Raw genomic sequence first — 27,500 nt, 5'->3', positions numbered from 1 at the left:
CAGATAATTGTATGCTTTTCATAAATTTTTTTTTTCATGAGATAAGGTCAAAATAATCCTTCTGTGGATATACGAGTTCTGGCTGATACCTTAAATGATACAAAGCAATACGACACCAACATTTATTTTATATCAAAACTATATCGTTTAAACTGTTGGCCGTGAAAAACTAAATTCGAAGAGCACCTAGATTTATTTTCCGGTGCCACATTTGCATAGTTATCACAAACAGATTTCCTCTCGTAGGGACTGGATGCGATTACTCTCTGATTTATTGTGGAAGATGTAAGACAGATCTCAAAATAATGATGCCATTAGGACATCGAGGGCGAGATTCCACATCACTATCAGCAGCTGTTCCCTGGAGAGAGAAGGACCCAATCTCTCTCTCTCTCTCTCTCTCTCTCTCTCTCTCTCTCTCTCTCTCTCTCTCTCTCTCTCGCACTAATCAGGAAAATGATAAATTTAAATGGTTAGAAGACGGGAATTTAATTAAAATACATCGTTGTTTCATTCCAGAACTGAGCGGTACATTGAATGGTATTTTTTGTGATATGGAAGAGTATGCCATAAGAAACTTTGTAAACCAGACTTGACATTTAAATTAATGAAACACCGTTTTTTTTCAAAGAGGTAAAAAACAAGGAAATATAAAACTGTAATAAAAAGATAACCGGATATCAAATGTTCAGTTTTGTCAATGTTTTTAGGGCAATTGTAAGAAAATCAGGAAACCCGAAAGTTTTAAAATTTCCAGACGTGAAAAACTTTGTATTTGTTGCAGGTATTCAACGCTTTAAAGAATAAATGGTTCATTAGTGTGTTGGAACATAAAAAGTCCAAATTGATGTATCAAATGAAGCGATGATAGAGAATGACATCGCAGAAGAGGGTTATTTAAAATAATAGTTATTACTGAATAAAAATTCGTAAAAAGGAAGCATAAAAAGAAATGGCAGTGTGCTAAACTTTAGCACGGCTGTAATTCCTTTTAAAGATAGATATTCTACCCGGGTAGCTCAAGAGGAAGGATAGAGAGAGAGAGAGAGAGAGAGAGAGAGAGAGAGAGAGAGAGAGAGAGAGAGAGAGAGAGAGTTCTAACAAAGTATAAAATAGTCTTGCTCAGGTCACGACTTGGATGGTTGTATAGGCAAAAATATATAATGTATTTTACACATTTTATATATAACTATGTTTACTTACATACGAATGTTGGGAGAGATCAATCCTGTTCGTTTCAAGCAGATACAAGTGAGCGGTCATCACATATGCCAGTCTTTCTCCACTTTGTCGGGCAGTAGTCACTGCCACAAGAGAATTTTACCTTTCAACTCATACACGGCAGCTCAGCTAACAAGACCTGTTCCCATCCCTGGCTCGGTTTTAAAACATATCGCGGAATTTCAGTCATTCGAATTTTAATTAGGATATCCAGTAATAGATGTGGTTGCCGTGGGTGCTTTAAAGACAAGGTTGCTGAAAGTGACAGGTTTGTAAGGCCTACATTTAACTAGAGTGAAGAGTTATGAAAAAATGTGCTGAGGAGAGGAGGGCATCTTTCGGTGCTAATTCCCAAGTTTTTCTGGGGAGGAGAAATTGCTGAAGAAAGTTTTGCTAGATTACAGTTAAAACACATAAGAATGTGGTAGTGGGTAGTAGAATGAATTAAGATGAATTTTATCAACAGGTTTTTAAAGTAAAAAATGAAAAAGGAAAGTAGATTGTTGACGGTAAAACGTTTAGAATAGGAATGCAAATATTATGTGAATGTCCCTAGAAAAAAAGTGAATATTAAAGTATGGTTTAAAATTCAAGGATGGAATCACTGAACTTGCTATGATTACAATTATTCAGGTGTAGATAAGAATAGAAAAGGGGAACCTCATATGTCACTACCGTGCTAATAAACCTAAGTGGTTTTTGGATCAGGTAATTTTGAAAGTGCACCTCTACGACCGGAAGATCATGTAGAAGTACAACAGCAGATGCATGAAGTTGTCAAGAAAGAGTGAGAGGCAATGTTTGGAAGTAAAAAGGAACTTTGAAGTATGAAGGTATAGGATTAGTTGTAGTAAGTGGCAGAATGAAGACAGACTCGAATAGAATCTTAAAGTTAAGGCATGGCAGATCTTGTCTGCAATTTGTCTTGACAATTTATTTTTTCACTTTAAAGCGTTTAATCTATAAAAACAATTTTCCTTTTAAAACCAAATTATTTAACGCCCAATGAGATATACAGGAAAGTTGGGATTACGGGGTTCTGCTGAAACGCGAGTTTTCAGGAGATTGAAATATTACGCATATCTCATGCATTCAAAATAACGCTTTCAACAGAGACCAGTACCTTGTTCTGATAATATGTTTACAATATAAACTTAGTAATGAGTAATGAGTGAAATTAGCTTGTTATGAAGAAAATTATTCTAGTTATAGCGGTGTTTAGGAGCATAAAATTTGGCAATATTACATGTAGGTTCCACGGCACTGATACCTCTTCATGCCTATAAAGCCATCTAAAATGTACCGAAGTGAATGAGAATTTTTTACGTTGAAACTTTACGTGTCCACAACTGTCTCTCAAGCAAATGGCTTTAGACCATCGAAGACGCAGGTGCCGAGGGAACTTTTAAAATACTGGTACCCAAGAGGATGTTGTCTTGTGAACCCCGCGCTTTCATGCAACTTGATTGAAGGATAATTGTCATCGGATATACTGGCTGCTGCAAAACCTGTTTCTTGAATGGAAGTTTTAGCCAAGGCTAGGGTAACAGCGAGCGCCAATTTTTTACCGCGGTATTCGGGCAAGGTGTAAGTATTTGTCAACACATTGAAAGGGGAAATGTGTGACCAAGCAACCGGTGAGTCCAACGAGTTGCCTCCCTGTGACGAATGTTGGCCACCTCGAGTTCGCTGATGTTCGTCACTTGTCTGGAAGACGCCCAGGCCAGGGAGAGCTCTAAGAAAACCTCTGTAAGCGTCTGCGGTCTCGCTGAAGTTGTAGTCCCAGTGGTCGTGCATAATCCCACAGTGCTCCTCTCTGAGCCCTCTGAGTTCGAATCCTTCTGGGAGCCTGTAAGAGGATAAGCACCACTTGACAGGTTTGGCGACCTAGGCTTATAGAGTATTCTGATAAAATTACATAAAACTTCCCCAGTGTTGACATTGAAAGATTAAAGATGAATGTGAGATCGTATAGCATAATTAAGCCCTGGACTGAGAACTGATTAGGCATCACGGGTGGTATGACTACCTGCTTGAAAGTATTGGTAAATCTTGCTACCCTACTATGATTTTGGCTGACATCACCAAGCCTAGCTTTTGAATTCGTTTGCTGACGTAGCTTATCAAGTCATGCACGATTTAAAGAATGAGATTTAGTTACGATTGGACTTGTGCTTGAAGCCTTGTCTCTCCATTCCATCTTTATCCTTAAAGCACAAAATGAGCTGTTTACGCAAGGCCTCGATTCACCATAATTTCAGCAGTTAACCAAATTAAACTCCAGAACCAAAAGAAACTGAATATAAAAGGAAAATCATTCCGTGCGAAAGTACACCTTTACATCATTTTGAGACAAAAACGTACAGCAAATAACCGTCAGTAATGATTTCATACAAGTAGTTCCTTTGCTCTCCGTACAAAAAGTTTTTTTTTTTTTTTTTTTTTTTTTTAAGTAAATTCCCCGGGGACACTGAAATCTTCAGGATGGAGATTCATTAAACGAAGTTTGGGCGATTACTGTTAATGATGTTCATAGCAGTTTACCATAAGTCTTTCTAGCAATACAAAATCTAAATAAGAATTAATGGATTCATTGTAAGACTGGGTATTAATCCAGGCCTGAGGTACCAAAACATTCTGTAATCTTTCCGAGGTGATGATTATATTATACCAACGGAAGCTGTCTTGGCATACACACCTTGGTTCAAGTTTTGGTTGCGAAGTCAACGAATAGAGATGACCAAGGAATGATGTGTGAGGCGTCAGGTAGCCGTCTCCAAGAATGCCTCTTAGCGCAAGCGTTTGCAGCTGGCATGGAATGGAAAAGGCCTTGTGAGTAAATGTCTGAGAAAGAGAGTGAGATCCTTATATTGATGTAACATTTTCGATTCATTTCATTTTCATTCTTGTTACACGAAGGAGAACGCAGAACCAGCAACTGGGCAAAATAGCAGCTTACCTTTTCCAGTAAAGCCAGTGGAGCCGCGTAGATGAAAATGGGCTGCGTCCAGTCGATTGTAGAAATACTTTTGAGCTGGTTGGCAATCAGACTTTCGTCATCTTGGGAAACGTCCCAGAACACAGACAGACTCTGGACAACCTTCAGAAAAGAGATAATCAAAGACGAGCACTGATGAGAGTACATGAGAATATTCACGCGGACAAACAGATTACCAAGGGAATCAATATTTTTGGGACATTGCTATAATTTCATATTTATCACGATGTTGTATACTCATCGTCAAGATTAATGTACAATAATATCCGCTGGAGTACAAATACACGCCTTCCACAGTCAGACTTTTTTTTACCATTTTAGTTAGCCTTGGTGTTTAGTCTGTATCGTTTCTACTACTTATTATACTACGGGTTAGGGTCTCAACAAGGCGGTTTTACTGAATTGCATGTAATTTTTTCGTCCTCTGAAATATTGCTATAAGAGAAGGTACTTTGTCTTAAAAAAGTGGAATACCAGGTCAGGGAGGCTTAATTCTTATGTATTATGTATCAACAAACATCATCGTTCAGTCCATGATACGATACTCTGCAGTGGCTATTTAATCACAGTGATAATTCAGAGACACAATTAAATACAGTCCTCTTCGCATCTGATCGACTTTAAAGGCCATTTACATGGGGGTCTGTCCAAGCTCAACACACAATATGAATACGGTCAATTATTATTCCTTTATGTTTCTATTCAGCCTTAATAAATAAAGTAGTCAACTTCAGCAGTTGACAACGCTAATGACCCGCCCCTCTCGATATGAATTCATTTCGGTCTATGCCACAAATCAGACCGCTTAGCAAACCTTGGTATTATACACAGGCATACCGCAAAGTTAATTAACAATTGAGAGATTTGTGGTGTCCCAAATGCTAAGGTCGCTGACGCTAACCATATCGAGATCTCATCAGTCGAGTTGAAAATTCCAAAATGCCACTGGAGCCTAACATGAATCCTGGTGTCATTCTCTAAGACTATATATATATATATATATATATATATATATATATATATATATATATATATATATATATATATATATATATATATATATATATATATATATATATATATATATATATATATATATATATTCTTTTGGAGTTGATTTCTCGGTGGTTTGCACTGTTTTCAGGGATGTCGATGATGACATTCCATGGGGATGAATGTAAGGGGTCAATTCGGGTCGATAGGAGATGTTGTGGCAGGAAATTCCGTAACGATACATACTGCGTTTTAGATGGAAAAGAGCGCTGGATTATATATATATATATATATATATTCTATATAATATCTTCTATATTTAATATATATATCTATTATATATATATATATCTATTATATGTTATATCTATTTATATTAATAATTCTCTATATATATATATTATATCATATATCTTAATCATCATATATAGAATATTATATATAGATATATATATATATATATATATATATATATATATATATATATATATATATATATATCTTATATATATTTCCGTGTGTACATTTTGTAATGGGAGAAGTTGAGTTATTATTTGTTTTCTCTTCTACAAGGGAAACTTGTATTCGGGGTTAAGCTTTACATAGCATTTCTATTATAGAAAGGAGGTAGAATTTATCTGGATATATGTAAGATAGAAGGGGTATTCGGCATAACATATGATGGAGCTTATCTGTACAAGCATTACATGGGTTTTGGTGTATAGGCATTATGGGGGTTTTTGATAGTAGATTTGTCAGATACGGGATTAATTATGATGGCTCAGTGGATAAAGATCATATTTTATTTTAGTGAGGAATTTTTGATAATTGACTATGAGATTGGGTATATTGATTGGTGACAGATTCGTGTGTTGAAGCAAGACTTTAGTTGTTCTATGATCATGTAAACTTTTCAAATACGGACACACGATGACTTTAGAGAATTCCCAACTTCACGCGATGGTGACGACGGAAACAGCTTGCTTCTACAGTACCAGAGGTCGGATCTACACACGAGCGGCGATGTTACGGATCGCCTTTGCAATGGGCGAGATGTCGTCGGTGGATCGTCTCAGGATACATTCTAGGACAAATCAGGAGTCTACAATCTTCTACGAGGCGGGTGCAAGACGCACTTGCGTGGGAGTCACGGGATATTTCAAGTTGACAACGAGGTGGCGGTTACGATTCCTTCATCGGAAGACGTCGAATTTACAGTTCAGCAATGGGGGTGTTAGGATACACCTACAGGGGTCGCAGACACTGAATAATGGCGCATGCTGAGTTGTTTCGGGATGGTTCACGCGCTCAGCCGGGATCTACAATTATTCGACAAAGGTGTTCGTGAAACACTTACATGGAACCACGAGGCGGTTCAAGTTCCGCCTACATTGGAGACGGTTACGGTTCCACCGCTAGAGGATAATGACGAGGATGAATTCTTCTTCGACGAACGCTACACAGTTCCAGTGATTGCAGTTATGGTAGCCGTAATGATGATCACAATATGTGTTTTACGAGTTATGAAACTTCTGTGCAACTGACGGAGTACGAGGGTCCCAGCAATGGAAATAGTGAATTGTTAATCTCAGCTCTTTCCAGTTAGAGACAGGTCGCTTAGAGACAAGCGCCAGATTCCTCGAAGAATGCTGAAATGAAAAACAGCCAGGGCAGCTTATCCATGCACTTTGAGGTCGGTGATGCCTCGGAAATCACATGCTTTGGACATGTGGCACCCGTGGTTGCTAGGCGCCCCGCAGGGCGTGTCTGCATATGTGAGTGTAGCGTACCACATATGGCTTTGATGATAAGTAATGAGAATAAGAGAGGACACTCTTTGATTACTTGCGACAGGGTGCGGAACACACTTGGAGGATGTGTTGAGAGGTGTTGCTGACCCATCGAATAAGGTAACGTAAGAAAGAATTTGAAAAGATAACCTTTGAAGTGATAATTATTGTGTTGGAGAAAGAGAGGTGTGGTGCGGTACATATTCTTTTTGATTAACTTTCATGGTTAAGTGGTGTAATAATTGCGGTCTCTTTCTTTCAGATGGGTTCAAAGTCACCATGTAGTTAAATGGATTCTCTAGGACGTATTTGACTTAATAAAAATGGTGTGGTTAGTCGGACACAGTGGGATTGCAGGGGGTACTTACTTGAACCTGATTTGGGAGAGGAAAATGACAGTTTAACGGTTTTTTGGGGTCAGAGTTAATTCATTTTATTCCACTTTAATGTATTCATTTTATTCCATTTTAATGTTAGCTGATTTGGGAAATGAAGTATATTTTTTTTAACTATGGGAGCTCATTTGCCCAGTTTGCATTTTCAGCTAACGCCCGAGAGATTCAGCCACAGATCGAGGGTAGGTAGTTGCCTGGTAGCAGTTTGTTTCATTTTGTTTAAATGAGTATCATTTGGTCCTAAAAACTCGTTTAAGATATGATATTATTATTATAGTATTATATATATTAATTATATATTATATATAATAATATATATATATATAATATATATATACAGTGGTAACTCGACATACAAAAGGCTCAACTTACGAAAAACTCGAGATACGAAAGCAAATACGAAGATTATTTTGGATCTACATACGAAAATAGTTCAAGTTACGAAAGGTTGTGCTGTAAAGTCCTGAGATTCGCCCAGACCACCAGAACAATTTTAAAACTCTCGTGCTGCCAACTGAGTAACTCGCCACCATCCTCCCGCTCTCCCATTGGTTCCTGATGCTAGTCACCCCATAAGATCCTGCTCTCCTATTGGTCAGCATCTACCCCTTGTGCTTATGTATTCTATTGGTAAAAGGATGCTGTAAATTGAAAAACTTATTCATGCAATACATTTAATAAAAAAAAACATTAGGTAAAGATAGAATAAAGAATAGAAATGAATGGTTATTATACTGTTTTGGTAGTTTCAGAAGTTGAAGAGAGATAATGAAAATTTATGGCTACTGTGTACTAGCAAAAGTGATTGCTTGGTGATCGTTCGGTACCATAAGTGCTGGATGTAAACAGAAGTTTGGGAGCTTTTTTTTGTTTTGTTTGATTGTTTATTATAGTTAATGGTTACTTAATAATTATTTGAAATGAGTACATGCAATACATTTAATAAAAAGAATTGTGAATTAGATATCATAAAATATAAAATAAATCAGACTGCTATCATCGAAGCCAACAAATACGTATTTTCTAGAATTCTTCTTCTATTTTAATATTATGTATATATTTCATTATAGCTGTCAATAACTCGGTATCTCCATTAGATAAAGATAGAATAAGAATAGAAATGAATGGTTATTATACTGTTTGGAATTTTTATTAGTTGAAGAGAGATACTAATGAAAATTTATGGCTTACTGTGTGCTAGCAAAAGTGATTGCTTGGCGATCGTTCGGTACTCGTAAGAGCTGAGTGTAAACAAACGATTGGAAGGTTTTTTTGTTTGTTTGTTTGTGTATTATAGTTAATGATTAATTAATAATTATTTGAAATGAGTACATACTGATTATTTATACATTTTATTGGCATATTCTAAGCTTTTAGCTTCTTAGGTTTAGATGTCAGAATCATAGACTAGGCTACAGTAGCAACTGCTAACATAGGCTAGGCTTATTGCTAAGGGACATATGCTAAAGTCCTAATATATGCAGTAAAAATGGGGTTGAACATTACATGCGGTTGAATATTACCCAAATATGTACAGTATTTTGCCTTTTTTGGAGTCATATTTCTTCCGTCGGATCGGCGTCGTAATCCTAGAACATGTGTTGTAGGCCTGAAAATATAATTTACTGGGGTGTTTTTGTAGAGCTTGGAACAGATTAGGCATTTTACATGTACAATGCGGTTCAAGATACGAAAAACTCATGATACGAAGGCCGCCTCGGAACGGATTAATTTCGTATCTCGAGGTACCACTATATATATGTCTGTGTGTATTTCTGTTGAGTTTGTGTGTGTATTAGTGTTTGTGAACAGATGACGCAACGTAGAACTGACCTGTGAAAGTCCTGGGATGGCGACAACAAGGGTTGATTGAGGAGAAAAGAAAATTTGTTTCTCTGCGTCTTTTTCGCTGATCTTATATGCTTTTCGAGCCAGCAGGTACCCGTAGATCTGAAAGAGGCTTTCATCGTCAACATGAACCTGTTCCAAAGTATTCGAGATGTAAAGAGAACGGTCTTAAATTTTATCGGAAGATTAGAGCAAATGTGATGCTCGGACATGTGTACCGTTGTGGTCAATACAGGAAGCGACGTATCCAGTTACTGTTACCTTTTATATAATAGTCTGGGTATGTATATAGTATATATATGGGTGTGTGTGTGTAGGTGTATGTGTTTGCGTATGTGTTTGTGTGTGTGTGTGTGTGTGTGTAGAGAGAGACGGGGAATTTTCACATTTGGATTTACCGGTATATCGGCGCTATCCCACCTGATAGGCGAAAGAGACTAAGATAGGACAAATTTATATATATCGTCTGGCTTTCCTGCACAATCATACAGACTATTATATAAAAGGTAACAGTAATTGGATACGTTGCTTCCTTCTTTGACCAAAACGGTACACATGTCTGAGTATCACATTTGCTGTAATTGTCCGATAATATTTAAGACCCTTATCTTTATATATATTATATATATAGATATATATATATATATGGCCAGTTAAATCTATTTATACGGGGTCACTTGATTTCATTTGCGGCAACTTAATATATGAAAAGCTATTAGGTGAATTGCAATATAAAATCAGTGAGTATGTTGCTCGCTGAGATCTATATTTATTGCCCTTAATTGATATACATACATACATACACACACACACACACACACATATATATATATATATATATATATATATATATATATATATATATATATATTATATATAATGTATAATATATATATATATATATATTATAATATAAATGTATATATATAATATATATATATATATATAATATATATATATATATATATGTGTGTGTGTGTGTGTGTGTGTGTGTGTGTGTGTGTGTGTGTGTGTGTGTTTGTTTGTGTGTTTATGGTTGTATGTATGCATAAATGTTTGTATATCGATTAAGGGCAATAAATATAGATTTTACCGAGCAAAGTATTCACTGATTTTATATTGCATTTTACCTGATAGGTTTCCTTATATTAAATTACGTCTTATGAGATAAAGTGACCCCGTATAAATATTTTCAACTGGCCACAAAAATCTAAACAATAGACAACAATCAAATATAATGGGATGCTCTTATACAAAAACTTGATTCCAACAAAATTAATTGACCCCATTGAAAGATACCTGCTGCAATGAAATGTTGCCTGGTTTCACACAAAGAAAAAATTGAGGCTGGCAAAACTCCGTTATAAGAATTTAGTGCATTTAACCTCTTTAACTGGTCCCTTTTTGGCAACTTACGTCTTCATTGTTTGATTTATAACTCGTAATTGTTTCTGTAATTTCTTTGTGTGTACTGCATAATACTTCGCAGTATAAAACTTAAACACAATTTTCAAAAGAGTAATTATGCAAGTCAAAACTGAAAAATACAAAATTGCAATTAGTTTTAAGGAAGTGTCAAAACAGTGGCGTAATTAGCCGCCTCATTCCCCTGCTAAAAAGTACTAGTGAAAATTAAAATCACATTTTAAGCCTTAACATCTCCGTCATTTATTTTATTTCATAAAGCTAAAACAAAAAAGCTACACAGCAATAATTTAACAACGAACCCTACCCGACTTTAATGGACGAAAATATGGCCAGCTAAAAAATCTGAAGTTATGCCCGACCAAACCTATTCAAAAGATGCCCGAGTGCCGCATAATACTTCGCAGTATAAAACTTAAACAACAATTTTCAAAAGAGTAATTATGCAAGTCAAAACTGGAAAATACAAAATTGCAATAGTTTTAAGGATGTGTCAAAACAGTGGCGTAATTAGCCGCCTCATTCCCCTGCTAAAAAGTACTAGAGTGATGAAAATTAAAATCACATTTTAAGCCTTAACATCTCAGTCATTTATTTTATTTCATAAAGCTAAAACAAAAGCGACACAGCATATTTACAACGGAACCATACGACCTTTAATGGACGAAATATGCCAGCTAGAAAATCTAGAGTTTGCCAGACCAAACTATCAAAAGATGACGATTGCCAGCTAGAGCCCGAGTGCCGCCACCACCCCCCCCCCCCCCCCCCCCCGCCCCACCACCCTCCCGAACACATATTCCCGAACTGTAACCATGTGCAAGGACCGTCCCCGAGAAAAACGGGACGCCATAATCTTAAACACTAACCATAGAATCTTCTTGAAAATTATCTCATTATGTTTCCCACACACAAATTCTCGCGAGTATTACAGAAGCCTAACCTAACCTACCCTAGGGGCATGGCAAAAAAACCGGGTCTGGTGCAATACTAATATACATCTCGTGAATTTGGCCTCCCTCCCGCCCCACCTCCCCCGGACAGTGGCGCCCGGAGAGGACCGCCCCTTCCCGCCTCCCACCCTCCATAGTTACGCCACTGTGCCAAAGCATCCTAAGCCAAAGCATCCTAAGCAGAGCGCCTCAGCGGCGTGGTTGGTATGGTATTAGCGTCCCACCTCGGTGGTCGAGGGTTCGATTCTCGACTATTCCATTGAGGAGTGAGAGATGTGTATTTCTGGTGATAGAAGTTCACTCTCGACGTGGTTCGAAAGTCACGTAAAGCCGTTGGTCCCGTTGCTGAATAACCACTGGTTCCATGCAACGTAAAAGCACCATACAAACAAACAAACAAAGCATCCTATGCACACACAGAGAGAGAGAGAGAGAGAGAGAGAGAGAGAGAGAGAGAGAGAGAATCATTGTATATAAACTGCAAAAACACGTAGTTTCTCACGAAATAAGATTCTGGCAAATACATCTCCAGCCTTTTCTGGACTTTGTCGAAGTCTTCCGATGTCTTCGCTTCTTTGAGGCTGACCCCGATGTTCTCCATTGTTCCTTCGCTCACTGCGTCTGCAAAAAGGGAAAGCGTTCAGTTAATGCATTTGCCCTCTCGTGTTGTCTTGGATGAAAATGACATTTTAGCATGAAATGCTCTGAGCAGCTATTCCCCCAGGCCAAAGCTTCATTGTTTTCAGACTCTCGCTCTTCCAGAGTTTCAATTTAGCTGTTCAGCCTCTCCAACTTCGTCGCATTCAAGATTTCACCTTTCATTTAAGAATAATTCCTTTGGGCTACCCGTATGAGAGTCCACGCACGATTTACCGGCCGGCATAACCTAGACTGAGAGTTTCAACTCCAGCGGACACGTCTTGCATACCTTTGTCCCGTTTACGTTTGGTGAAAAAAAAAAGTTAGATACAAAATAAAAAAAATAAACCTTGCCCGTGGGTACCCACTAATCATGTTCTCTGTCACGATCCACTTCAGTATGTTATCTTGAGTGCTTTTATGACCTTTGTCTTGTGATACTGTTATTATCAGTAGTCATCAGACTGCAATAACCAGAGAAGTGTAGGTACTGAAAAAGTTTTTTTTTTTTTTTTTATTCTGGACTGTGAGTTCTAGTATGTTCCGTAATAAATGCCAATGCCTTGGAGAGAGAGAGAGAGAGAGAGAGAGAGAGAGAGAGAGAGAGAGAGAGAGAGAGAATGCTATAATATTTAACTGTTAACTGTTTGTTTCGTTCACACCTTATTAATGTAATGATCACTAAAAAGCGAAACGTGAGTGCTCGTAAGAGTCTGTAGCAATACTATTTGGTGTTACTTTTCATTATTATAATTCGTTTTCCGTAGAAAAGGGCTTGGTTTGCCTTGCTGTACTTTCCTTTTTATTTACACGAAATGCTTTCAGTTAGATATATATTGAAAACAAACATATTACGGAGGCATCTATATATATACGTATATGTGCAACCTGTGACTTACATATTGCATTATGAAGATCTTTTTTATAATTCCGGAATGCGTTTTTGCATACGTCCCAAAATTATTGTTTTGTGACATCATCACTCAATATTAAAAATCATTTTATGTTTTCGGTTTTATTCAGTAACGTATCATCTTTTATGCTCAGTTGAGATAACATCTCTTATCATAGAGGATTTTCTTTTGAAAACTAATGGTTTTAAATAAGAAATAACATAATATTTTGTAAACAATGGACTCATGCACCTCTTATGCAGTGGAGTACAGAAGTTTGCATTTTAGAATCATATATTTGAGTTGTGAACCTACCTCTCTCTCTCTCAAAAAAAAAAAAAAAAAAAAAAAAAAAAAAGAATAATACATATACTAATCGAGGTGAATACGTGAAAAATCAAAAACAAGAATGTCTTTGCTACAAGAAAAATTGTTCCTTTAAAACAGTGGTTTCCAACCTTTTCTAATTCTCGCCCCCCTTCATTGAATGTCATATTCTCTAGCCCCTCATCCTTAAATATTGTAATTTACTGGCATAGTCGGCACATGTCAATAATTCACAATATTATATGTATATCGATATATATATATATATATATATAATATATATATATATATATCATATACACACACACACACACATATATATATATATATATATATATATATATATATATATATATATATATATATATATTAATTCCTTAATGTAGAGTTTGAAATAGTTTATATATTTAGACAAGGTTGGAAACCACTGCCTTAACTTATGGGACTAATCATTCTGAACCGGACGATCCAGTGACTGTGAAGAGTGTCCAGGGAAATCTATCAATGTTAAATTTATTGCATTTTATACACTTTGTGGAGTCTACGCTCGCTACTCAGTTTGTTTAAAAAAAACAATCACGAGCAACAAGTGGGTACTATAGTAGATTCACATCAACCGTGCATTTGATGTCTAGGCCAGTCCCTTACGACGCTCCTGATTGGCTGTTGATAAGCCAATCACAGGGGTGGAAACTCTCAGTCTCTCTCGAGAGTTCGCATGGGTAGGTTCCATGTTCCACTTCTCCTGATGGATACGTCTTTCAGGAGAGGTGGAACATACATCCTGCCTATGTGTACTCTCGAGAGACTGACAATTTCCAGCCCCATGACTGGCTTATCAACAGCAAATCTATAGCGTCGTAAGGGACTGGCCTAGACATCAAATGCACGGTTGATGTGACCCTACTATAGTAGGTATCAGTGTTTGATAGTCTTTATGTCAGCACTCTTGCTCGTTGACAGATGAGAAATCTTGCATCGTGAGCATCCTCTCTGTCAGACTTAGGCTACGAAGCGGTGGAGATTGAATGATATCAATCCATTTGACAGAACATCCCAGATGATCCCAGAACTCGCGAGCAACAGGTTGCTGCAATAAGACATATTGTTAATGGAACCCTTGGAATGTTAGTCATGATTTTATAGAGTAGAACTCTTATTTCTTATAATGCCCTATCTCATGGTAAATTCTGTGTTCCGCCATATTAAGTACTTGTCTGTCAGGGATCAAATGTGTTCAACCGTATTTAGTACTTGTCATTCAGGGATCAATTGTGTTCTGTCATATTTACTACTTGCCCTTCAGGGATCAACTGTGTTCTGCCGTGTTTAGTACATGTCCTTTAGGGATCAAATGTGTTCTGCCATGTTTAGCATGTTTAGTACATCTCCTTCAGGGATCAAATGTGTTCTGCCATGTTTAGCATGTTTAGTACTTGTACTTCAAGGATCAACTGTGTTCCACCATGTTTAGCATGTTTAGTACTTGTTCTTCAGAGATCAACAGTTCTGCTGTGTTTATTACCAAAGATCAACTGTGTTCTGCTATGTTTAGCACTTTTTCTTCAGGGATCAACTGTGTTCCACCGTGTTTAGTACCAAGGATCAACTGTGCTCTGCTGTGTTTAGCACTAGGGATTAACTGTGTTCCGCTGTGTTTAGTACTTGTCCTTCAGGGATCAAATTGGTTTTGCCGTGTTTAGTACAAAGAATCAACTATGCTCTGCTGTGTTTAGTACTAAGGATCAACTGTGTTCTGCTGTGTTTAGTACTTGTCCTTCAGGGATCAACTGTATTTAGCCGTGATCAAATGTATCCTGCCGTGTTTAGTACTTGTCCTTCAGAAATCAACTGTGTTCTGCTGTGTTTAGTAGCAATTATGAACTATGTTTTGCTGTGTTTAGCACTTGCCCTTCAGGGATCAACTGTGTTTGGCCATGTTTAATACTTGTTCTTCAGGAATCAACTGTGCTCTACTGTGTTTAGTACCAATTATCAACTGCGTTCTGCTGTGTTTCGTACTTGACTTTCAGCGATCATCTGTGTTCTGCCGTGTTTAGTACCAAGGATCAACTGTGCTCTGCTGTGTTTCGTACATGTCCTTCAAGGATCAACTGTGTTCTGTCATGTTTAGTACTTGTCCCTCAGGGATCAACTGTGTTCTGTCGTGTTTAGTACCAATTATCAACAGTGTTCCGCTTTGTTTCATACTTGTCCTTCAGGGGTCAACTGTATTCTGCCGTGTTTAATACCAAGAATCATCTGTATTCCGCTGTGTTCAGTACCAAGGTTCAACTGTATTCTGCTATGTTTAGCCCTTGTTCTTCAGGGATCATCTGTGTTCTGCAGTGTTTAGTATTTGTCCTTTAGGGATCAACAGTATTCTGCCGTGTTTAGTACCAAGGATCAACTGTGCTCTGCTATGTTTAGTACTTGCACTTCAGGGATCAACTGTGTTCTGCCGTGTTTAGTACCAAAGATCAACTGTGCGCTGCTGTATTTAGAACTTGTCCTTCAGGGATCAACTGTGTTTTGTTATGTTTAGTGCCAAGGATCAACTGTGCTCTGCTGTGTTTAGCACTTGTCCTTCAGGGATCAACTGTGTTCTAGCCATCACTGTGTTCTCCATGCCCAATGTTTGTACCAAGGATAAACTGTGTTCTGCCATGTTTAGTATTTGTCCTTCAGGGATCAACTGTGTTTTGTTATGTTTAAGTACCAAGATCAACTGTCCCTGCTAGTTTATTAATTGCCCTTCAGGGAAATCAACTGTGGGTTTGCCATTTGGGAGGTACCAAAGATCAACTGTGCGCTGCTGTGTTTAGCACTTGTCCTTCAGGGATCAACTGTGTTCTGCCATGTTTAGTACCAAGGATAAACTGTGTTCTGCCATGTTTAGTATTTGTCCTTCAGGGATCAACTGTGTTCCGCCAGTTTATTACTTGCCCGTCAGGGATCAACTGTGTTCTGCCGTGTTTAGTACCAAGGATCAACTGTGTACCGCCATGTTTAGAACTTGTCCTTCAGGGATCAATTGTGTTCTGCCTTATTTAGTACTTGTCCTTCCGGGATCAACTGTGCTCTGCCGTGTTTAGTAGCCAAGGATCAACTGTGTTCCACCATGTTTAGTACTTGTCCTTCAGGGATCAACTGTGTTTTGTCGTGTTTAGTACTTGTCCTTCAGGGATCAACTGTGTTCCACTGTGTTTAGCACCAAGGATCAACTGTGTGTTGCTGTGTTTAGTACCAAGGATCAACTGGTTTCCTCTGTGTTTAGTACCAAGGATCAACTGTGTTCTGCTGTGTTTAGTATTTTTCCTTCAGGGATCAACTGTGTTCTCCCATGTTTAGTACTTATCCTTCAGGGATCAACTGTGTTCCGCTGTGTTTAATACTATAGTAGACTCACATCAGCCGTGTATCTAATGTCCCTTACAACGCTCCTGATTAGCTATTGATAAACTAATCACAGGGCTGGAAACTCTCATTCTCGCTTGAGAGTTCACAGAGGCAGGATGTATGATCAGACCTCTTTTAGTTTTACCTGCACAAAATGGGTGTTTCCGAATTTCAACACTAAACCTCATGAAGCCAATGATTTAAGGATTATAATGATATAAGAATTATGTACTTCAGTAAACTCAATGCTAAAATATCTATAGTCAAATAAACATGAAATTCTTAATACAAAATATATTCTTTCATTCCTTACATGAGATCCCATTGCATTCATAATTTATCATCTTCGTGTTTCATATACTGTCGTAGCTTAAATGTAATGGAAGACAATGCTAACAAAAAATTATAGGTAGGGCTATCAATATGAAAATAATAAGCAAAAGATTAAGAATATTAATCTCTCTCTTTTATCTTCGTGCAGTCAGGTGTTGCTCACGTGATCACTCAATGCCGTCATCATCATGATCATGACGCCTTAATGGAAGAAGTCTTAAGGGGGAGAGAGAATATTAAGACTTCATGATCGTCACTATCATTATCACCCTCACCCCTTCATATCCTATGGTGGAAATCTCTGTATGAAAAAAATAGTTACTTAGATATTGATACCTTATGGAGGAAATTCATTCATTCCATTGAATTTTCTTTCCTACAATCAGTCTTCTATATCCCTCTCATTATTCCTTTTTATATTACGTATATATTACGATTTTCTTCATTATTTTCATATCATCATAAAACCATTGGCTTGAAGATGTTTAATTATGAACTTCGGGAACGCTCCTTTTCTGCTGGTAAAACTGAGATGTAATGAAAGTTATAATTTTTGAAAGAGGTCGGATCATACATCCTCTGTGAACTCTCGAGCGAGACTGAGAGTTTCCAGATTCCAGCACTTTGATTGGCTTATCAACAGCCAATCAGGAGCGTCGTAAGGGAATGGCCTAGACATCAGATGCACAGGCTGATCTGAATCTACTATAGCCCCTTGCGGATCCATGTCCCTTACTGAATTGGTGATTTCATGAATTCCCTGAAAATTTCAGGGATCTCGTGAAATGCCTGGTTTCACAATCTTACCGTAACATATACTACAGCATAATTCAGGAATATCAATTTAGTTAAATATTCTTCACCCCTTCGAGGCGTAGCTGTTTACTTACATACATACATACATACTTAGAAAAGGAATGCAAGTTTACCTGTTTCGGAGGACTGGCCAACTGGTCCTGTATTTTGATACGGAAGGTAGGAGTTATGTAAGTGGTCCGCGGGCGCAGGTAGCTACTGTTATCTGATTGTCTACGGAAGAGAGCAAGTCCAAGTTATTCACGCCTCTCCGCCTCCCTCCACAGAGAAGTTGGCATTTGCCTGAATTGAACGTGGAATGCCCTGTTGTATCTACATATATGGTATATATTATATATATATAATATATATATCTATATATTATATCTATATATATATATATAGTGTGTGTGGTGTGTGTGTGTGTGTGGGTATTGTGTGTGTGTGTGGTGTGTGTGTGTGTCTGTGTCCTGAATGTGTGTGTGTCATGCTCTCTGATGAATCTTTCTCTCTCTCTCTCTCTTAGAGAAAGCGCACACATGATGAAATTTGCCGAAACAGTCTAATCTATTATATTCACCTATGACATAATGGTCTTAGCTGACGTAAATTATCTTAATCACAGTAAATTAGTAAACATTCCTTGATGGTCCATGATGTCAGTTTCCTGTGAATTACTGTCGTGTGCTCGACTAAATTCATTATAATTTCAACGCAGCTTACCTGTGTCAGAACTTTTTTAACACTGTAACCAGGAGTTCCGTTCAGTAGGAGGTTTTGTCGAATGAAGCTACTTGGGCCTTGGCAGCATCGTCACTTGCTTAGCGGAGGTGGGCGGAGTTTGAGAGGTTTGCCAGATGCGCGATACCGATGTGTCTTAATATTTCTTTTTTTTTTTTTCTTTTTTTTTTTTTTTTTTTTTTTCATTTATAATGATAATCATGGAGAAACAAATCTACAGTTATGTATATGTACACTTATTTAAAGATACATCTGTACAGAAACATTTGGGAACCTGTTCTATTGAGAAAGGGAATCGAACAGTACCCCGAAAGCTCTCTGTGTAAATTTATCTTTCAATATAATATTATGTACAGTGGCCTTGTTCCTCTCTGGAATTGTCAGTTTCTCACTGCGGTCATTTTCACTGCCCAGAAACAAGGATCTTCTTTAACATTACCTGTGTACTACGTCGTCGCGATTCTCATTTGTGAATATCTTTGCAGCTAAAGCTTGAAAGGTCACATTAGAGTCTGGGCTCCTTAAGGGGATCGTGTTGTCAGTGCACCTCACGTGGTGCACTGTAGGCATGACTTAAGGATCTTTGCAGCGTCCCTTCAACCCCAAGCTGCACCCTCTTTCATTCCTTTTGCTATACCTCCGTTCATATTCTCTTTCTTCCATCGACTTTCCGTCCCGTTCTTAACGATTGATTTACTGTGCAACTACGAGGGTTTTCCTCTCGTTACACCTTTTAAACCTTCTCACTATCCTTTTCCCTTTCAATGCCGAATGACTTCATAGGTCCCATTGCTTGGCTTTAGGCCTTAATTCTGTATTACATTCTGTTAGTCTGAATCACCGCTCTTAAGGGCCCCATACACTGAACACACGATTCTGTATCATTCGCAAAAACACTGTGTATGAGCAGTGTTCGAATGAAAAAAGTGTGGAAAAGGGGAGTTGGGCGGGTTTCGGGTCTGAACGATCTCGGCGGGAATCTGTCACGACCAGGTTGCTGGCTTGCGACTTATGTCTGTTATACAAAGGTCGTGCAATGTGTGTTTGTCTGACGATGTTATGCTACCGCGCGCCTCTCCTCTAGAGATGATGCAACGTTTTCCCACGTGACAAATTCTTTGTTCAGACTGAAATCGGTGCGGAGATCGTTCATGGTGTCTGAATAGTGTATGTTTGTGTGTGTGTGTGTGTGTGTGTGTGTCGATAACGACAATCGTTCATACAATCGTTCAGTGTATGGGGGCCTTTAAACAATAACAGGAACATCGAAGGGGAATTCTGTTACTCAATTCTGACACATGACTGGTCATCTGCCCAAATCGATTATCTTCACTTGATTTCATGTTCACTTATACTATTCTATTGTTATAGCTATACTTGTTTTATTTTTCATCATTTTCACATTTTCCTCGTTGTCACTATTACGATTTTATTTTCGATTTGAAAAATACAAGGATTAGAATGCTGTATTCTGGGTGATTGTATGAAGTGTATTTCTGATGCGTATGCGACAAGTTGCCGATGTCTGTTTGTGACAAGTTATATTGCACTGTGGACTTACTCTAACCAAAATATGCTTATAACACCATCAGCACCTTAAACTATTCTATCACACTGATGACTTCCCTACAAGCCCCGTGTCTGGTGTGGCGTGTCAAGTGTACTTTGCTGATGTCACCAAGGATGTTCTGTTCTTCTTCTTTTTTATCATTCTTCCTAGACGCAACATTCTTTTTTTCTAATTTTTGAAGAAGCATCGACAACTTCATTTCCAGTCTAAGTATAAGTCATCATTAATAATGAATAGCGCCAGAGTGAAGTGATTTTGTTCATACGCTGTGAATCCTTGCAAGATTCGCTGACAAAATCTATCTCAGCCGCCAGTTTCGGCAGTCCTGCGCTCACGGATTTGCCCACGGTTTAAGTATATATACCTATACCGTGGATTTACCTGCCACCATTTCCAGCCGAAAAACCTGGTCTTGAAAGGACAATTTCGGAGAAAAAATCCGTCTTATTCCGAGATCATGTATACGTCCCTTTCCCTGACATTGGTGCCCTCTAGCAGCGACCAGCGGACCAGCATTGTTTTTGCTCTAATGCCATTCATTCAAGAGGGCTTTCCCCTACACGCATACCGCGTCCGGGTTGCCTGTTGTGCTGTGCTTTGTAAGCTTTTTTTTTTTTTTTTTTTTCACAATAAATTGTTTTCTCTCTCTCTAACAATTAACGTTTAATTATAAATACAGCGTTTACTTTCTGGTTTTGGTCTCCCTCGGCAGTTAAAGTTCTTCGATCGCTAACCTAATAGACGCAGCGTGGTGTTCGCGAAAGCCCAAAGCGACTAATGGACTCAGTATACCAAGCCTACCTCTACAAAATGTCACTGAGAGACTCAGCACGGTGCTCATGTTCTGCCTTCGCCATCCTTCGAGACTATAGAGTCCGAGGTTATCTTCCGCTTGCCCGCAGACCCAAGGCAATAATTGCATAATCCCTCCTGGCAGTTAGCCGACCCATGCTACGAGCACCAGCTGCCTTGTAGGTAGACAGCTTTTTTGTAAAACCCAAAGCGTTGCTCAGGAGAGGAACGTCAGATATCGGCTATGGAATGATGGATAGTTTTAAGGTGTTGATTTCTTTACCTTCTTTGTTTCAGTTCTGTACTCCTGGCGGATGACCTTGGTTATTACCAATATTATTATTATTGTTATTGTTATTTCGGTAAATGAAACCTATTCACATGGAACAAGCTCACAGGGGCCATTGACTTGAAATTCAAGCTTCCAAAGAAATGCTGGTTTCAACTTCCCACCCCAGAGCTCACACTGCGGCCGTAACTGATCATGAATTTTTCATTGCTGTATGGGTGGAGTGGGGGGCCACACCTGAGCGGCATGTCACGTCACTAGTGACCATACCAGCGGACCAGCTAAATGAATAGGGAATGAACTGCGGTCATTTGTGATATCTCTTACTAAAGGGTAAACCTAAAAACTAATTTGTTGTTGTTGTTGTTGTTGTGTGGATAGGAAAGCCTAAAAAGGTCTGAAAAAGACGTTTCACGTTGAGTTCAAGATACAGGAATTTTAGGATAGGATATTTATGATTTATTTATTAGAATGAAAATGTAAAATATAAAATGATATGCATGTTAAACAGTACAGAAAAATTATTTCTAATAAAATATACCATATTTATTTTAATTTTCATTGGTGAAACAAGGACCTATTTGACTGTAGATTTTACCACATTTTAATTTGCGTTAAGTTTATAATGTTTACAAGTTATGCGTTAGGGGAAAATCTTGCACGCGACCCGAGTAAACTGGAGTTCGAACCACGCCTTGCTTAGCTAGGAACTGCACACTTCAAGGAACTGGCAATCGATCAGTGTATTTAGCAAATCTTCAGACAGAAAAGTTGGAAGACCCAGACCTACCTCCTTAAATGGATTTTCCAGAAAAGGCGAAGTTCCTCGGTAGTCCAGAGTGCGATTCCCCGCTCTGCCATCTAGGAATCAGAGGGAATTATTTCTGGCGAATAGAAATTTATTTCGTGATATATATTGTGGTTCGGATCCCACAATAAGCTGTAGGTCCCGTTGCTAGGGGACCAACTGGTTCCTAGCCACGTACAAATATCTAATTTTTCGGGCCAGCCCTAGGAGAGCTGTTAATCAGCTCAGTGGTCTGGTTAAACTAGGATATACTTTTTTTCAGAAAAGGGGAAAGTGAGCCACGCTGTACTAGATGAGCGGAGATATATGGAAAGTTGTTAAAATTTCAAGTTTTGTTATCCAAAGTGAGTGGAGAAAAGCCTAGTAAGATTGAAACAGCGGCAGAAATGTGCTAATGAATTAGCATTCCGTAGTTACAGAACCCTGAAGGCAATTTTTCTTGTTTTCCAGCCCGCCGATTTTTCTGTAAATGACAGTTACCCACAGAGAGCGAACGCTGCATCAGAGTTCGTATGTATCAGACGAAATTACAGCGAAACTTGTGTGAAAATGGTCCTCCTCTGCAGAGTAGAACTGCACGCTTTCCGGGAAGTTTCATTCTTTTATGACTGTTGATGGGTCACATTACGATTCTGTTTGGATTGCTCGCTCTTTTCAGAGGCTACTTTCCTTCGGTGCCGGTGAACATTTTATTAAAAAAAAAAAAAAAAAAAAAAAATTATCATTTGTAAGAGTGAGTATAAACTACAGGAACTAATAAACAAATAGTAAGAGAAAGGCGGAATTTTCAAATTATTTTACCACATATAAGAATAGTCAGGACAGGAGCATAAAAAGGAAAAAAATTCCAAACACATAATTCATCATTTGTAAGGGTGAGCATATACCACAGGAACTAATAAACAAATAGTAAGAGAGAGGCGGAATTTTCAAATTATTTTACCCCAGGACAGGAGCATAAAAATAAACAAAAAGATCCAAACCAAATTTTTGTACCACTGATTATTTCCAAAGTGTTTCCTAAGTAGAGAACAATTGTTTTAATATATGTTATGCCACATTTTTAGGCATGAGTTAATCAGATTAATATATGATTTTTCATATGTTCATTTGCTCTTCAATTATCATTATTTTTGTAATTCACATCATTTTCATCCCGGCAGTCAAATTAACGATATTTCATTTCAGTAGCAACATCCAGACCATTGGATATGCCGCAAATTTGCAACGTTCAATCTTCCTTTGCCTTTTACAAACACTTTCTTTATCAGAAATGACAAGATAAATATAATAAACAAAGGATAACTACGCATAGGGGACGGATGAATTTTATTATAAACTCAACATTTTATCAAAATGCATATGAAATAATATAAATATAAAAAAGGGGAGAACACGGTAAGACGAAAAAAAAGAGAGCGAAAATTATCTTAATATCTTGTGACTGATTATAGAATTTTTAAATATCCAAAAATGAAAAAATATGTTGTAAAAATTTTTACCACATCAGATATTTAATTCTGAAATATTTTAACGTATATGCAATATTATTTTTATCTCCAAGAATCATATTTATAGCTAAATTGAGAGTTTGTTATTCCATGACTTGATGTGAAACCTCTGATACACACACATAAAGTAGTTCAGTCTTATATTATATATATATATATATATATATATATATATATATATATATTATATATATATATATATATATATATATATATCGAACTACAAATGTCCTTTAATATCTAATTCGCTCTACCTCGGAATTTAATATATTTTCATATATGCTTAACCGAGGGGAATTTATTAAGCGATAATTCTATTATCGCTTAATAAATTCCCCCTTGGGTTAAGCATATATGAAAATATATTGAATTCCGAGGTAGAGTCGAATTAGATATTAAAGGACATTTGCAGTTCGATATATGTATATGAATCACGGTAATGTGATAGACTTATACTATATATATATATAGATATATATATATTAATATATAATATATATATATTATATATATATATATATATATATATATATATTACCTGTCATAAATTTTCAATCCTGTCAAGGTCCTTCCGTGCTTCTACTTTTTTTGAAAACAGTCATAAACATGCTTCATCTCGTAAAGCAAAAAAGAAGAAGAAAAAATTATTTTCAAAACAACAGTTACTCACGCCAAAGCCATTGTTTGTTTTATTTACGAAATAAAAAAAAAAGGATTATTATCGAATGGAAGAGAAGCACATTTTGTCTTTCCTTTTCCGTCACGGAGAATAAACCTCGGGTACCAAGACTTTTCCTTCTGCTCCATCACTGTATTTCATCATTTCCGGGGGAAAAAAATGAGAGGCATTTTTCCCTATCCCAAATATTAAACGCTGACGTGTCTTCAGGCTTTGGTCGACCTTTGAACGAACAGCTGTGAAACTCTTAATAAGATCATCTCACTGAGCCTTTTTGGGAAATTTTTCGCTCCTGAGAAAGGAGGCGAGAGTGGAGGGACCGTGAATTATGACTAAACAAAAACACTAAAGCGGGATCGAGGGGGGCGGGGGGCTGGGGAGGTGTGGGAGGGGGAGGGGGCCCCACGACGACCTGGTCACGTGCCCCTCCCCAATGAAAAATTATGACAAAATGATGATATTGAAGATGTAGGTAATAAATAACATAAATGAGAAATATGATAATGGGAAAAAATTAGAAATCTATTACAGAAATAACTTGAAAATTTTTGAGAGAAAAAAAGATAATAATGACGATAATAATAACAATACTCTAAGTGATAATAATAATGGATTCGGTATTTCATTATATATATATATATATATATATATATATATATATATATATATCTATATATAATATATACTATATATATAGATATATATATATATATATAATATATATATATATATATATATATATATATATGCATACATAAAATGCTATATATGCACAAAAATATATATGTATTTATATATATACAGACATATGTATATGTATATTCACATATATATTTTATGTGATATATAGTTAATATATAGTATACATATATCAGATACCCGATCCTCCATTATTATAATCACTAAGAGTATTGTTATTATTATCGTCATTATGTTTTATCTTTTTTTTGTGGCTCTCAGAATTTTATAGTTATTTCTGTAAATAGATTTATAATTTTTTCCCCGACTTTTTCATATTCTATTCTGTATTATTAATATATAAATTATATATATATATATATATATATATATATATATATATAATATATATATATATTAATAATATATATGTGTGTGTGTGTGTGGTGTGTGTGTATGTATGTATGTATGTATAATATGTATGTATGTATAGAATCTTACTGGATCCGCTAGTGCCAATAAGCAGAAGTTGGCGCAAGGATAGTGTAATGCAGGAGGAGAGTTATTTTTGGGCATTCTAAGAAACTACCCCTTCACTAGGAGAGTAATGGTAACGCATTTAATAAAGCATGACATGATAATCCAACTAAAATAATTATTGACATTTCTTAGTGTGTGGAATTTTGTACATTTATCCATTATTTCACAATTTTATTTTTTTAGGTTTAGTTAACGTTTAGGATGTATGTTATTTAACATTTAAGATATATGTAATCAGAAAATAATGAGTCCAAGACTCAGGAAACGAGAAGATTCCACAGTCTAATAATTCCAGAACTTGTAAGTTATACCAATATTTGTGATGAATATATCATTATGGTCAACAAATTGCTTTAATACAAAATGAGAAGAGGAAAATCATCTTTAAAAGAAAACAAAAAAAGAGCACAACTGATAAAATGAACCAGGTGGAAGACGACGCTTGAATTTTCTTGAAAATGAATGAGCCGAGTTTAGAAAAACAGTTGCATTCTCACAAAAGCTAAGAGAACAAGGCATGATCCAACCTCCAGGTTACTCGGGGACGCATGCAAGATTTTCCCCTCATGCGTCAGTTGTAAACATTATATTCCCAACTTTTAACACAAATTAAAACATGCTAAAACCTACGCTCAAACAGAGCCTTGTTTCGCCAACGAAAATTAAAATAAATACTGCTTAACTTGCGAACTATCTGTTTTTTTTACATTTCCATTCTGATAAATAAATCATAAATCTAATATCCTAAAATTCCTTTATCTATAACTCAACGCGGAACACCTTTTTCAGACATTTTAGGCTCCTCCATAGACCTTTCGTAACCCCTCCCAACAACAACAACAACAACAACAATAACAAAGCAGTTTGTAGCTTAATCCCCGAGTAAGCGAAAAGTGCGACGAACCCTTTTTCTTTTCGACGCATGCCTCTCTTCTCTTGGTGAGCGTTTGTTCTTACGACTGGGCGGGATATATATGTATAGAGCCGAGATATTTCAAAGGGAATGAACTCTAATTCCAATTCTTTTAGAATAGAAATGTTATTAATTATGCGGCTCAGCATCCCAGATACGCATGCTTGGCTTGCTAACGCATATATTCAGCTGAAGATAGTAGATAATGTAGAAGACAAATAGTGAAAATATCTTTAAAATTTTCTTTCATGCAGGGTGCCACAGAAAACCAAAGTTCCTATTTTGGTCAATGACTTATTACACAAACAAGGTATACCACGATAAAACTTAACGTATTTCTTCGTAAGGCAGCATTTAGTACACGACCATGACAGTGAGCTAAAACCCGTGGCAATGCTGCCCCGGAACTTCATTTTAAAAAATATGGTGATTATAACTTAATATATTTACTTTTATCACAGCTTAGTAATTGGTGATTTTCATTTTCATTCCCTCAAGGTAGCGTATTGACCATTATGTTCTTTTCCTGCTCAGAAGAATATTTGAGGAATCGTTAATCCGAATTTTCAGTTCAGTCCAGTTCATCTGAACGTTACAACCCGCTACAGTTTCTGTCGCAACAGCGGGTAGATACAAATTTCAATGCAGCATCCATCAGTGGCGTGAGACCTGCTGTCCATTAATCAACGGGCGGGAAATTGGGTGAGCTAAGAAGTAATAAAGCCTAAAGAACGCATTTATCAGCATGCGGGAAAGTGGAGTCGAGAGACTGTCAGTAGGGCCATCATCAAGGGGAATATCCCATGCTTGTGAAGATACGAATTTAATCGAACCGTTATTTGATTGAGGCGTTTCTTTTGATGTAAAGGTGTCCAGGATTGGATTATTCTTACCTCATTCCAATGGTTCTTTAATCTCAGTAGCTCCCTGGTGGAGCGGAGGACCTGCTTTTGGTAGCAGTGTCTCTTAA

The 27,500-nt window shown here is 37.1% G+C and overlaps 1 protein-coding gene across 4 annotated transcripts in view; it reads right to left on the bottom strand.

Moving 5' to 3' along the window:
• Positions 1-470: 470 nt before the first annotated feature.
• Positions 471-27,500, bottom strand: part of LOC135220653 (uncharacterized) — a 75,325-nt gene continuing 48,295 nt past the window's right edge. Inside the window, exons 1-7 of one of the 4 annotated variants that reach the window (XM_064258004.1) lie at positions 18,733-18,783; positions 18,144-18,243; positions 12,126-12,244; positions 9,231-9,347; positions 4,181-4,321; positions 3,920-4,029; positions 471-3,070 (exon numbers count right to left, since the gene is read on the bottom strand). In XM_064258004.1, the coding sequence (XP_064114074.1) occupies positions 2,578-3,070; positions 3,920-4,029; positions 4,181-4,321; positions 9,231-9,347; positions 12,126-12,224 (960 nt within the window). In that variant the 5' untranslated portion in view covers positions 12,225-12,244; positions 18,144-18,243; positions 18,733-18,783 and the 3' untranslated portion in view covers positions 471-2,577. Of the gene's footprint in view, positions 3,071-3,919; positions 4,030-4,180; positions 4,322-9,230; positions 9,348-12,125; positions 12,245-12,438; positions 12,576-18,143; positions 18,244-18,732; positions 18,838-27,500 lie in introns of those variants that run through there. The other 3 variants (XM_064258003.1, XM_064258002.1, XM_064258005.1) reach the window with 3 other exon arrangements.

The sequence above is a fragment of the Macrobrachium nipponense genome, chromosome 2 (assembly GCF_015104395.2).
Source record: "Macrobrachium nipponense isolate FS-2020 chromosome 2, ASM1510439v2, whole genome shotgun sequence".
NCBI lineage: Eukaryota > Metazoa > Arthropoda > Malacostraca > Decapoda > Palaemonidae > Macrobrachium > Macrobrachium nipponense.
Note: the sequence above shows the minus strand (reverse complement) of the source record. Positions and strands in the feature narration are given on the sequence as shown.